Source organism: Lissotriton helveticus, chromosome 11, assembly GCF_964261635.1.
Source record: "Lissotriton helveticus chromosome 11, aLisHel1.1, whole genome shotgun sequence".
Lineage (NCBI taxonomy): Eukaryota > Metazoa > Chordata > Amphibia > Caudata > Salamandridae > Lissotriton > Lissotriton helveticus.
Genome location: NC_136072.1, coordinates 807635267 through 807650229, shown reverse-complemented (window position 1 = coordinate 807650229; position 14963 = coordinate 807635267). Strand labels below are relative to the sequence as shown.

Here is a 14963-nt window from a genome sequence, read left to right as displayed (position 1 = left end):
CGTTATTGCTTTTAATTATAGTGTATTTATATAGCGCTTAGTCTCCTGACGAGGCATTGAAGCGCTTTACACTGGGCAGCACACTGCTCCAGACCCAAGGTTAGTGGCTTTTCTAGTGGTATTGGTTATTGTTACCTACAGAAGAGTAAAAGGATTTACACCTCTATTGTGTTACCTAGCAGGCATACATTCAGCCATTTTCAGCTTCATATGTTCATGACCAAAAATCACTTGGCCAATCTGGCTCATTCTGCACAATGATCTGGGTGAATCTCTTCAGAGAGGTGTGTGCATACATGTAGGGGAACAGAGAGAGAGAAGGCCAGTGAGTGCGTAAGATATCTTAGGCCCTTATTATGAGTCGGGCAGTCCATAGACTGCCAGACTCATGGTGGTTGTCTCCTGACCACCCTATTATGACTAGGGCGTCGGGCCGTCCTGGGAGCTGCGCTTCCGTCACAACCGCCAGGAAACTGCCTTTCCCTGCCGGTTGTGCTGGTGGTTGCGCAGCGGTCCTGAGTCGGCAATATGCTTGGAGGGCCGCTATGGCCCGCCAAGCATATTACGAGTTTCCTCACTGCCACACTTTTCATGGAGGTGCGACTGTCATGAAAAGTGTGGCAGCGAGGAAACAAAGGTGGTGCCTCATGCCATGTGGATGCACACAGGGGGGCACATGATGCACATCAGTACCTGCACGGCGTGAACTGCAGTCCATGCCGTGCATGTACTGCCTTTGACATTCCCATTGCGGTGCCTATGTCAGTTCCTACATGGGTTTGTTGGTGCAGGAGTGGGGTGGTCCCGCTAATACACTGCAAAACTCATAATAAGGGCCTCAGGGTGGATTGGATGGGAACATTCCAGTGAGACACAAATATCATGTGCCTGCATCATTCGTTGCAATTAGGTTAGACTATAAGGGGCAGGGCCCTAGTAAGAAGGACCCTAATACAAGTTAAATCGGGCTGGAAAGATTGGAGACTGTGTGCATGTGACATATCCAGTTCATCAAGTACAAATTGTACAAGTGTTAAAAAAAATGCATGACAGGGTCCTGTACCGCAAAATTGCCCTTCACACTAGTTCCTCATTTTTAGCCCGCCCTCTGACGTCTGTAAGGGTTTATTTACTAATGTGTTTCATGTGGAACAAGTGGCAGGAATCAATGAAAAGTGATGCCAACCATTAGGGCTACTTACAATTAAAAGCAAGTTCCTTGTGCAGCACTTACTAGATCGAGGTCCATGTCTCAGTGATTTGAACTCTTCTTTCCATCACTTTCCCAGCTCGAGGCCTCTTCACATGGCGCTCCTGAAGATGCTACGGAGGAGGAGGAGGAAAAAAGGAAGAAGAAGAAGAAGAACAAGAAAAGGAAGAAGGACAAGAAAAATAAGAAAGACAAGAAAGGAAAGAAGGGGAAGAAAAACAAGAAGAGAAAAGACAAAACTGACGTTAAATGCTCAGGCTGCACCCAGATTGTGACGAACTTGCAGAAAACCGTTGGCGAAAACCTTGATGACGTGAGTGCCCTAACCTTGATGTCAGACAGATCTGGGCTCGAGGTCCAGCCTAAAGTAGACTAAAGCATATCTTTTCATTTCTAACACTGCGTCCTTGGTGTTTGGAAGCCACCCTCACTAAGTGCACGAATCCGCCTTTACCACCCTTTTCTCTGTAGTTTATGATACGTATTTGTCAGTATTATTGTCAGATAGCCCATTATCTATGTCTATGCCATTACTTATGTCTATGACTATTCCCTTCTTTGTTGAAAACGGCACAGTACTTATAAAATGTCCAAAGTAATGCAGCCTAATATAAATATCAAACTTTGCAAAGCTATCAGCAGGGTCTAAAAAACGATTTTTAAGGTCGCCATGAGATGTCCCATAAGGAGATTTCTCAAGAAACCGCTGAACTAAAATCCACTAAAATTGAAAGTACAAAGAGCTCATCCTCATTCAATACGTTTTTCCAATCTGGTGATTTTCAGTTGAGCCATTTGTGAGAAGAAGCAAATAAAGTAGCTGTTCAATACACATGCATGAGTTGTAAATCTGCAATAAATGGCCAAAGGTTGGGGAAATCAGTGACAGAATGAAAGGTAATGTGAATTGATGAGTTCTGATTACTCTTTGTATGTTTTCCCTCGGTCATTCTTCACCTTGTAGAATGCCTTTTATACACTCCACATTTCTTTTCATTTGTGTGTTTACCACATCTTTTGTTTCTATAGGACACGGTCAACGGAGCTGTTGATTCCATGTGTGATGAGGTTGATGAAAGTATCTCTGAAATCTGCACAACCATGAAGGAGAACAACAAGGATGACCTTGTAGAAGCTGTGAAGAATGGGGATAGCCCGAAAGACATCTGCACACAGGTTGAGATGTGTAAGGGCCAAGAGTTGGATTACAGTGAGGGTAAGGCCATGAGATGGGCTTCCTCCAGCATTTCGAGGTGCTATGTCATACCTAGACCCTAAAGTGATAAGTAAGACCCATTGAGTGCTGAGCTTCACACATCATTGTGCATTTCACCTATGGAGCCTGATCTCCAGAGATAGGCCATTTACGAAAGAGCAAGCGCATTCTCATGGACGTTTAGCTATCACGTTGACATCTGCTGACTGTCGCTGAGAATGGGTGCTCTTATGGGGTTTTCACTGCAAGCCTGTGTCTGATGTCTCTTCTGGTGGATAGGGTTCTCTTTAGGACTGTCTACCTGGCCTCTGCTCTCTTCACCTGGGGAAGAGGCTCATATGAATCCAAGACAGTTAGCTCCTAACTTTTCCCCTGCTGTTTAGGTTGTAGGTACTTGCTTCAACATCACTGCTGCCTCCATAGTCTCTGTTTCCTTCTCTTGTAGGTTGAAGGGTGCTTTTCATATGAACCTGGGGCTTCCCAGATGATGTCTGATCTCTTATTCTGGCTTTAATAAGGCTCTTTGATTGGTAGCCTGACATTGGATCCCTTCTTCTAGGAATAGATGATCTGATAAGGATCCAGGACTACCATCTTGGTCTGTAATCTTTGCCTCTAGATGAGTGTTCTCCTTTCGGGCCTCCAGTTGGATGCGATAGGTGGTGGAGTCCAATGCCTGCTCTGGGAAAAAGATGTTCTCATGATGTCAAGAACTAGTAGCCTCTTGTATAGATGGTCCTCGTTCATGCAAGGCAGGTTCTCTAATATCTGCTTGACATTCATTATTTTCTTGTCTCCAGTGACTCCTCAGCAAGTTCGAACCTACAACTGTCTACTGAACTAGTAGCCTGGACTGCTATGTTCTTCCGATATAACTAGTCACTGGCTGACAAGGTTTTGTTTGTAGGTGGTTCAAAACACTAAACAAACTTCAGAAATCACTCTGCCCTCCACCCCCAATATCGAAAGTCACTTCTAATGTTCACCTGATCCACCTCATCCTTAATCATTGATGTCCCCCTGTATTTTCCTTCCAAGTACCATGATTTGCACCTGCTTTTGTAAGTGGAGAAATACACTCACCTGTGTTCATCCTCCTGACTTGTACAAATCTGCACTTAACACCATTGGTGCTGGCCTTGATGATGCCAAGGTGCTATCAATTCTTAATTATATCTCTTTGGATCCTAACAACGCATTTGTCCCACACAGTCAACACATTCTTTTCCCTCCCTGCTAATCATCCTCCACAGACCACCATAACCTTATCCATCATCTTAACATCTTGGCTAACTACTTTGCCATGTATTTCCACAATAGGATCACAACTATAAGAAACTTTTTGTCTGCACTACATTGTATGCTCTGCACTTTAAGCTTCACCACCACTGCGTGCTCTAAAATGATCCTTCATATCCTTAAAACCGAGAACCTTTCTTTGCCCTCTCAGATCATATTTTTTTCTTTCCTCCAGTGTCTTCAGTTCTTCTAAAAGGCTACACTATTCAGTTTCTTTCTCCTCCCTAGTGTTTACACACAGTGTTTCAAGAAGCCTTTCTGTTTAAAACACCCCTACCTATTTCTCGAATAAAAAACATAGCACTCATTTTGAAGATGTTGAGATTTGTTACTATTGTCCAAAATATTTGTTTGCCAGTGACATGCTGAAATCCCAAGCCTTGAAGATATCAAAGGATTTTGGTGAATATCTTTTTTTAAGATTAAGGAGGCATTAGAAGGAAGTGGTTCAAGTACTCAGCATAACTACCCTAGTTATATATTGGAGTGTTATTGTTACTGGGACAGTCACTCTGAGTGAAGATTAACACAGCGTGATTGTCGATATTACATATTTCTTTTATTAAGGTTCACATAACTGCTAACCTTACCCTTGAGATGGTCGCCTTTAGTTAGAACTGGGTGCATTAGCAAACAAAACTTTGGATTCTTGGTGACTTATAGATTTGTGTTTATCTTTCTATCTGTGTAAGTTTCTACTCTTGACCAATAGCCAAGTGATGGAGGTGATAGGCCATGTTAAGTGAGGAGCTCCTTCCGATCCCTGCCCCCCTAAGTTAGTGACTGGTGTCGCGAATAGTCTTGCCCCAGCGTTACCAACTTTGATGAACATAATAATTACGACAGCGAATTTTCCATCAGAGTGGAAAAAGGATTCGATCTTGCTTATGCTAAAAAAAAACCTTGCTGGATCCTAAGGAGGAAAATAATTTCCATTCAATTTCACGGTTACCCTATTCCACTAAGCTTCTGGAAAAACGTACTAACACTATCTTATCTAGCTACCTGGAAAATAACAACCTGGACATTGCACAATATGGCTTCAGATCAGGCCACAGTACAGAGACAGCTTGGATAGCGGTCTCTGAAGAAATCAGATCCATTAAGGACAACTTAGGTGGAGCTGCGGTGGTCCTCTTGAACCTCTCTGCCGCTTTTTATACGGTCAGCCATGCAGTTCTGTTAGAGAGCCTGAGAATGATCGGAATCACTGCTTCAGCATTTGATCTTTGGGCATCTTTCCTGAGGTTTAGGGAGCAGATTCTGACACTTGACCAGCTTAAACCGAGGCCCTTCTCCCTCCCCTGTGGGGTCCCTCAGAGATCATTGCTTTCATCATTTACATGGTAAGGCTAGCTAAGCTGATTCACTCCTATGGGTCCGCCATAGTAGCTTATGTGGACCATACCCAGATTGTGGTATCAGTTTCGAGCAACATGGAGGAGGTTGCCGACAGATTCAACTAAAATATAAATGCATTTGTTAACTGGATGTCCACTAACTGTCTGAAGTTAAACTCAGAAAAAATATAGATTCTCATTTTTGGGAAGGATACTAGCTTCTGGAATCTTTCATGGTGGCCGCAGTCCCTCGGCCCTCTTCTAGACCCAGCCTCCAGGGTAAGAAATGTTGGAGTCGTTTTTTAATGCAGAATTGTCTGTTAGAGAACAAATTAACAAACCGTCATATTCATGTTTCTTGATGCTGAGGTCTTTGAGAAAGGTGCTGCCTTTCATTCCCTTCCAGCCTCAAAAAATCAGTGGTCATTGCTCTTGACCTCTCCAGGATTGATCATTGTAATGACCTCTATATGGGCATCAAACAACTGGCCCTCTGAAAGCTTCAGATGTTGTAAAACACAGCTGCTCACCTTCTAAGAAAAACTTCCCAAACAAGAGTCAGTGTCAAACACCTTGCTAGAACTTCGCTGGCTGCCTGTAAAGAAAAGGGACTCATTTAAGGCATTTTGTGTGGCTCACACAGCCTTATATGGCACAGGACATGTCTATCGTGCAAGCCAATTCAGGTGGTATCAACCAAACAGAAGTTTGAGATCTGCTGGTTCATTTTCAGTTTCGGTCCCCGGGATAAAGAAAGCCTCTTGTGGCGGCCGCAGCTTTGCACACACCACTTGCCAGGTATGGAATAAATTCCATTACATTTCAAAAGCCAGTCAAACCTTTTCAGTTTTCGTAAACAGTTGAAATCATGGCTGTTTTCCTCACCTCATTATCCCCCAAAACTCCTTTGTAAGTTGATCTGATGATTCTACACACAGGAGCCCCCTCGGGTGTTTGTGCGTGTTTAGAAACTTAATCTATCTATCTATCTATCTATCTATCTATCTATCTATCTATCTATCTATCTATCTATCTATCTATCTATCTATCTATCTATCTATCTATCTATCATCTATCTATCATCTATCTATCTATCATTAGCTATGTACATATCTATCTTACCGTCAGTCAATAGTTACCGATAAATGTTTGTTCCATAGCTATGTAGATATCTACCTATATATTGTTAGTTAGCTATCTATAGAAATACATGCATAAATACACACACACATACTTCATCTATAGATAGATAGATAGACAGATAGATAGATAGATAGATAGACAGACAGACAGACAGACAGACAGGCAGACAGATAGATAGATAGATAGATAATTAGATAGATAGACAGACAGACAGACAGACAGACAGACAGACAGAAAGGGATATATAGGAAAAATACTATTCAATGTGAATCCTCATGAGGCCACTTGCAAGGAGTGGACCTGCCTTGTGGGCAGTTTCTGTTTTTACAGGATTTTCACTTGGAATGGTCCTTATGTCTCCTGTCCCAGGTGCTCCAGTTTCTGCTCCAAGTGTTGGTCCGACATGCATCTTCTGCCAAGCATTCATCAGCTTTGTGAAACCTCTGCTTACAGACAACGTGCACAAGAAAGACACTGGCCCGGTGCTGGCAGATCTCTGCATGGAACACTTTGGCAATTCGACTACGGTAAGTGTTGTTGCAAATGTGATCCCTTTCAGTATTTCAAGAGAAATGGGCTTGTTGGAGGTAAGTGCTGGCTTGAATACTCAATTTGGGAATAATTCCTCATACATACAGAATGCCACTCATATTTTCCATATGCTTGTTTGACTTTCACCTCTTGCGGAGAATATTCAGAGAGTAAATGGAATCCTGTAAACCGCAGGCCAGATAGTACACATGTTCAATTTTCCCATTGACAATGGTGTAATTTTATAGCCATCTATGAGCTTTTCACAGAAGAACTATGGTGTGTGATAGGTTCATTCAAAACATATTCCTTCTGAATAACTTTGAAAACCAAGCTTTTTCTGAATTAAATCTGATACATTTACTTTTAAAACTTTTCATGAATAGAAGTGATATGCTCCACATAAATATAAATGTATAGATGTACATAATACACAAATATAAAGCAACAAGAAATATCCACAGACATGAATTTGAAAATCTGAAATTGACTAAAGAAGTCTGAACAATACAGGTGCAGGAAGAAATAAGGAGGAAATATGAAAGCTATAAAACAGATTTATCTAGGAGTGCTCTGGTGGTGGGTCTGACAACTCTATGGAACTCTGTTAGAACATCATAGACAGTGGCTTTCCATTTAATCTGGTAGTCACACTACAACATCCAAATCTGTGCATAATAATGACAATGAGTTTTGGCTCTTGTATCAGCATTAGCAAAGTCTTCATCAGAACAATGAAGAAAATTAAGTAAGTTGCATGTAGATCAGATAAGAGTATGGTGAAAATGGCAAAGTTAGATGTTTTGGTACTTGAGGAAAACGCGTCCACAGTTAGTGTCCGCTGTAGTCTTTGGATACCACAATATTTTTCTGCCTAGAAGAACCTGAGAGTGGGGAATAAAACCTCTGAACAAAGACAATGCTTATGGAGACTTGAGCTAATTTACTGGGGACTTGTTCAGGATTAGTTACAGTGAGACCTGGGAGTGTACTTTGAATAAGCGCCTCTTAGTGAGTCCTTAGAAGAAGGGGCCCAAAGATGGGCAAAGTGGGCCAGGTTAAGGAGTTTTTGAAAATGGGTAGACTGTAGTCCGGATAAGGAGCTCTGAGCCGTGCGTGTATGTACAGGTTGTGGGGCATTGACAAGGGTGTATGGGTGTCACAATAAGAGTCTATGATACTGATTGTGTGGTCAAGTTGAAGTGCTCTGAGATGGATTTCTGTGGGTAAGAATACGATCTTCTAACATTTGGGTGTGTAGTCAGGTTAAGGGGCTCTGAGATGGGTGTGTAGGTCAGAATATGTTACTCTGACACCAGGATTTGAGGCCAGACTGAGGAGCTCAGACGATGTGCATGCTATAGCAAGGATTCCAGGTCAGGAGACTTGTGAAGTGTTGTTTAACTGAGATTCACTGAATCTGTAGTGTGCAGTTAGACTTATTCACTGAGTCCCTCCATGTTTAGCTCTGTATGTTACACTCCTCTTGTGCTTCTTATGTATATAGGCTCCTCCATTTGTCTCTATACTAAAGTTACATTCTACCTCTTTTTGTTTCCCCAACAGTGCAACAACTTTCTCTCAACCTATGGCCCGATGGTGAAGCATGTCCTGCTAAAGCCCTGGGACGAAGTCACCACCTGCCAGGTGAGTGGTACGGCCCAGATAGGGGGCAGCAGGGCACTGGGGTATGCTTTAGATCTCTGGAACCCCAGAGACAAACAGCACGAAGGAATGGCCAGTGAGCTTCTCATAATTGATGAAGCCAACCTCACAACCATGGGCTGTTATGGAGACTTCCAGGGTGGTCCCACCTCCCAAGCAATGCATCATTCATCTGTAACTAAGGGTCTAGCCACCATTTCAGTGCTGTTTCATTTCCCAGGCTGCTTGGATCAATAAATCAAACCTTAGTGACTTTGGGGACCATTGGCCTGGAATGAACGGTACCTGGAGCTTGAGATGAAAGGGTGCTTAGTTATGGCATAACATAAGCACCCAGAATCTGTCAATTAACTGACCAGAGACTACACCCTATGAAATAGATCTACCAGTAGAGGCTGCACTCTGATCATTATGGAACAAAGAGCATACCTTGGTCCATGTGTAACTGAGAACTGATGTGTTCCAGATATTGTGATATCTCCACCTTGCACTTGATGACAACAAAGTCATTCTCATATTCCCCAAATCTACTGTGGTAACAACCATCCTATTGACTTTTGCTCATGTGGGGAAGGGTATTAGGAATCAGACAAAAGTCTCAGAGAATCTCTCATTTTCGGGTGCAAATGTGGACTCCCTGCTCCCACCCCCAAAGTAAGTAGATATACCCAAATGATGTGCTATTCTATTGTAAAAACCTGAGGCGGGTCGGGGACAATCGATATTTGCCCGGCGGTATTGCCTCTGTGACCCTCTAGTTATTTAATCAATGAAGAGGCAGGCGCTGGAGACTGGAAAGCAGGAAACAAGGTTTTTATTTTCTCCGGAGGAGAACACAACGAAACGGACAGAAGGTATCGTTCTGAGGTGCTCTAACTGCATCCCTGAGGCCTGGCCTCTTATACACAAGTTTATCTTTTTATTGCATGTAACATATTCTCGTCGATACTTTGATGTACAGAAAGACATCCTCAGATCCCCCTTTGGGCCCGTTCCCACACACATTTACAGTTGAAGTCCCCACCCTAGTCACAACAGGTGATGAGTATCACGCAGCTGGATATTCCGCCGATTCACGGAATGTGGGGGGTTTGATCGGATCTCATGGAGTGGGGGCTTTGATCAACCCGGGGATCCTTTGATGGGGGAAGCTTTCTATTGTACGGGGAGGGGCAAGGAATGGTATCGGCAGAGCTGGGTGTCGGCCTGGGAACGGGGAAGACAAAACGGGCACACAGGGAAAAAGGGGGTTTGCATCTAAGGGCCGGAGATCATGAAAGGGAAGCAGGGAGGTGTCGCGCTGGGAACAGGATGAGGGCCTGGGGCAGAGCAGCGCCGAAGAGGGGTTTATGACTCAAGGCAGGTGCAAGCAGGGGGTGGTCAGCGTGCAGGCTTAGTGAAGGCGAAGGGCTATGTCAGGGGCCAGCAGCATGCAAAAGGGTTCGCTCTGATCGGGGCATCTTAAAAAAATGGCGGGCGCGCACGACAAAAGTGTGGCATCAGGGGAAGAGGCAAGATGGCGCAGATAATGTTCACCAAAACGTACTAATTTTCAACAGTCCTCCCTTTAACATATTCAAGACATCTTGCTGGTTCATTTTCTACTCGGTTCTATTGTGGTGGGCATGAGAAAGAAAACGGTAGGAACCCTAGAGGAAAAGAGTTGTAAACAATACATTTTAACATTTCTAGTTTTTAGGAGGTGGGCCTATTTGATAAACTTTGATCAATTTGTTTAGCAGGAAAGTCATAGGAATGCAATACAAAAACGATTCTGTAGCGAGAGCAGCAAGCATATTTCATACTGGCAGGTTATTACATATATATCAGGTTCGGATTGGAGCATGATCAATACGATGGCGGCTGGGAGAGAAATGAGGTCTAGCAGAAACGGCGATTGGGGATGTCAAATGTTCGAAGTTTAACGAGTTCTCATCATTCTTTGTTGCCTTTCGTTGGCGCTGTTGAGCACCGGCGGTGGAGCTACAAGTCCAGCTCTGTTCTAAGTTCTGCGTTGCAGGGCACGACCCTTTCCTCGCGTTTCTGGTCGAAAAGGTCCTTTTCGCCCTGTGTCCTTTGAGGTGTTTGTCGGAAAGTTCAGATGGAAGAAGAGCGTACAAAACAGTCCATAGGGTAGGTCAGAGGAAAAGGGGGATGGAGCAAGGCCAAATTAGGAACAAAACTAGGGAAACGAGAGACTTCAAATAGGCGGGCGTGTGACCGAATTCAGAGAGCGGGGACTTGTCGACAGACACTGGACATCGAGCAGGGGCATCAGGTCGACCCTTTCTTCTCATGTTGTCGAAAACAGTGCCTCGTCCTGCAGCTCTTTTCTGTCGTGGTCTCGCCTTGGCTAATGTCGCAGGTGTTCCTTAGTCTGTAGTCAGGCCTCGTGCTCCCACATCCGGTCCTTCTCTCCTCCAACAGCAGTACCCTTAAACAAGTTTGAAAAGACAGTCTTTAGAGAATTTGCAGATGAAGATAATCAAAAAGTCTATTTCTCTCCCAGCTCCAGGCAAAGAATGAAAAATGCCCGTTATATTAGTGTTCACAACTGGCATATGAATGACCGGTGACGGGCCTGTTGGATTTACTATGACTTTCCTTTACAATTATTTATTACAGTCACGACAGTTCATCTGATAGTGACCCACCTTCGTGAGACGAACCTGGCAAAGATATGCCGTTCTCTAGAGTTTTACATTTACAAAGGGTACTGTGAGTCGTCAACATAGTACTACACAGGTATTTTGCTGAGAGACGAACATGGCTAAACATTTCCTTTCTATCGATGCATCCTGCCTTTCAACTACTACGGGGTTCATTTCGATGATTTCTTTACCTTGGACTAGTCTGTTAACCTTGTAAAACATCACTCTGGATCCTACGTAACCTTTTACAGCCCGATTACTTAATTAGGAAGGGCAGGGGTTTTATGGGGAACAACCAGGGGCACAGGAAACTTGTGGTAAGGGCATAAATCGACCCATCTCTCACAACCGTAAATGAGGGGTAGTTTCATAATTCCAGTTTTTGGGCGGCTGATACAGGGGGGTAACAGGGGTGATCATTTTTCTGGTTTGGGTATTGCGACAATTCGGGGAGGGGAGGGTCGCGTATTCTGAGGTCCTTGTTTTATACCATAGGAGCCGTTGACAGGTAGTTCCCTTATTTCGGGGTCAGATTAGGGAACCTCTGTCGTCTTACCTGTCCTTTCCCTTACGGCCCAACCTCGGTTCATTGACCTCTAGCGGAAAAGGAGAGGTAATGACGCGGCCTCAGGGTGATTGTATTAAAGACAAGTTTTTGTGCAAATACGGACGGTATTTGAAGCCAATTAGGTGGTGTGCTAGGGGTGGCAGTCTGCCAATTTCGGGGCTAATCACTCGGAAGAGTGGGAGTGCAAAAATAGAGGGAGAGAGAGAGAGAGAGAGAGAGAGAGAGAGAGAGAGAGAGAGAGAGAGAGAGAGAGAGAGAGAGAGAGAGAGAGAGTGCAACGGCAGGCTAAATAGTATACGTGCGACAGAGAGGGTGGCGGTGTATTCAAGAAAGGCTATTTAGTGCATTACACAGTAAAGGGCATTCATGGGTCTGCGTTAGAATCTTGTAATCATGCAGTTTGACCATTAGACAGGGTAGAGGGGACGTGCCTTGAGAAAAAGGAAAGAAGAAAGGAGGTACCATTTTGTCGCACTTCTCGCATTCTCGGTCCTTCGACCAGTTGGGTCGACGCCTCAGTCACACACACACATTCCCTCATAGTTTCGCATCATACGTGACATGGGTTCATTCGTCCGGTCTGGTTTAAGGGTGATCACTTTTTATCAGGTTGTGCTAATTTTTCGGGTTTGTTCGATACGTGAGTAGTTTGCAGGCGCGCTTAGACACCACCTTGCGGTGCTAGTCCGCTTCGTGTATTAGACATGGCAAGGCTTCAGATCTTCGTCACACCTCGGCTGTAATCTCTGATGTAACCTGCAGAGGGAGGGAAAAAAGGGGGGGGGGTGGGGGAGACAGCATTCGCGCATATTCAAATACATGGATTCATAAGTCCTTTACTTACCTCTTACTCGTCTTTCCTCCTCGGGGCAGGGTCCCCGGGGATATGGTTTCTGGAGTCGAGGGGGGGTAGTGTGTCCATATAGGTCGTGTGCGGGGAAACGTAAAAAGGAAACCAGAGGTGCTTAGTGCGAGGTATCTAGTCAAAGGATGTATCTCACTATCGGGATCCTTAAACCTCTTTCAACGCTGTGGCGTTCTAAGGTTCTTCGGTTCTTGGGTCAGCTCCGTTCCCTGACACTTTGGAACGTTGTACTTTATCACATTTACATTATTTCATTTCACCCTCCTTTTACATTCCCTCATTTACACCGTTCGTTTTACCCATCCTTGGGAGTCAAGGTCTTCCTCTACGCGAGAGTTCTTGAGTCAGTCGCGTACTTTGAAGGCGGAGTGTCGTGTCGTCGATCCGATCCGTCCTCCAGGGCTGGGCAACCATCTTCTTTTAACCTTAAAGAGAGAGCAGAGTAGGGTGCACAGAAAAGAACTTTCCCACCGATCCCACATTTTTAAAATAAAGCATGCAATACCCGTCCATAGCTTCAAAAACTTTATTTTGCAAAATCATTTCAGCATGAGGATTATGAGAGTGCGGTCGTATTTGGCCGGTCGTGGCAATGGCTAAAGTGGCTACAGTGGGGGGTCGTTGGCAGCAATAAAAACATCGGAAAGTTTTACTCATTCATTTGTAAGAGACTAAAACGTCTATTAATTGGCTGGGGGTTCGGGGGCATTTATTTTCATCGTTTAGAAGCATAATCATAATAGTGGTAATCAGATTTCCTATATGCATACCGTACGTGTGCGTCGTAAATGAGGTTTACATCAGTTATAAAAATATAATATATTGTACATTTGTAATCAACATTTGTAACGGGGATCCTTTCATACTGTTCGTCGAGTGAGTTCTCCTTGTCTTTTCTAGCCAAGTGTACAAAGGATCATATAAAATCTCAGAACATCAAGTTTATATTAGTGCGAAGGAACACCACGAGGTGTTCGTAAGTTCCGACTGATACCAGCGCCATTTTGGGCGGGGCCGGCTCAGTCCGGAAGCAGCATCAGGGGGAAATGTTTCCCATTACTGGCAGTTTGGACCAGAGTCCTTTTCGGCAGTTCTAGAATTCATGCTAACAGAAGGAGTGGTAATGTCATGTTTGTTTCGTTGGCGACCAAGGCAGCCGTCCCTTACCGGAAGCCTGCAGAGGCCGAAGGTTCCGCCGGGGACCTTTGTAGGATTTTCAAGGCTGCGGAGATGCTGTCGGAGATGGGGGCTCGTGCTCCAGGGGGCAAATGTTCGAGTTATATTGCTGGTCAAAGTTACTCTAGTGGCCGGGGCCCGCCTTCCAGCGGACCCAGACGCCATTTTGAGGCCCTACAGGGGCCACTCTCGTCGAGTTTGCAAGAGTGGGAGAGATCCTTCGGAGTGAAAGGAAGAGGTCCCTGTTGTGTGAAAGCGGGACGTTCAGCTGGGGTGCAGCTGTGATGCCCCCACCTGGGGGGGCGAGGGAGACTCGTCCGCATCGTCTCCTTCTCCCGGTGCACTCCATGCCGCTCCTTTTCATCGCCCCGCATGAAGGTCTCTCCACATCCGGCGTTCCCCAAGTCCTATGCTCAGTGCTGTGGGAGCATGGCCACCTGTGGCGCGCATTCGGCGCGGCACGAGTATCAGTGCAGTCATTGCAGGTTCGGTGTTCCGAAAATATGGTCACCATTGCACGTTCGGTGCTGCGCAAGTACTGGGGTGCCACCATGGTGTGTTCGGTGCTGTGGAAGTATTGGCACCATCGCCTGACTGGGGGTGTTCGGCGTCGGGCCGGGGGCTGGGAGACCTCCTATCGGTGGAGGTGGGAGAGGCTCGTCCGCGTCGCCTCTCCCTCCCAGCCCAACTTGGACAAATTGTTGTGGAGGTACGTGCAGGACATCCCGCCGTCCAGAGCTGCTGCGGCTGTTACGGAAGAGAAAAGGAAAAAAAGGTGCCTCGTTCTCCTCTGGACATGTGGCGGGACTACTTAAGTCTATCCAGGCCCGTTGCGGCTGGCTGGGGAGACATGTGGCGGGACTACCTACAACTGCCCCGGCTGCTGGCTCCTGCCTCTCCTCCGGCTCCCCCATACGTTAAGATTTCCTGACCAAGAGTTGGCGGCCGGGCCCGCCTTATATGGGTTGCCGTTGGTTGGGCGTAGCCGTAACCCTGCCCTACTTTGGAAGGTTCCAGAATGAGGGGGGGGGGGCGAATGTTCTGTTTGACTTTCATTTTCTACAGTTTACCGTTATTATTCCTTGTTTGTTGTGTTAAATTAAAAGTTCAAGTTCATTAATGGTCTACGGATTTTGTTTTACCATTTCTTTCTTTTCAGGTTGTTTTTATGCTAAGTTTCTGCTAACAGAGGTTGAGTAACACGGAAACACGTGTAGAGGGATGACGCAGATTTGTACATTACATACACACAAACTCAGACGGGGGGACAGTACAAGTACGACATACAAAGACCCAAGA

At 45.1% G+C, this 14963-nt stretch overlaps 1 protein-coding gene across 1 annotated transcript in view; it reads left to right on the top strand.

Moving 5' to 3' along the window:
• LOC144791996 (uncharacterized) overlaps positions 1 to 14963 on the top strand; it is a 125987-nt gene that overhangs the window by 103249 nt on the left and 7775 nt on the right. The window contains exons 12-15 of the mRNA XM_078666864.1: positions 1290 to 1523; positions 2240 to 2426; positions 6578 to 6735; positions 8306 to 8386. Coding sequence (XP_078522990.1) covers positions 1290 to 1523; positions 2240 to 2426; positions 6578 to 6735; positions 8306 to 8386 — 660 coding nt within the window. The remainder of the gene's footprint in view (positions 1 to 1289; positions 1524 to 2239; positions 2427 to 6577; positions 6736 to 8305; positions 8387 to 14963) is intronic.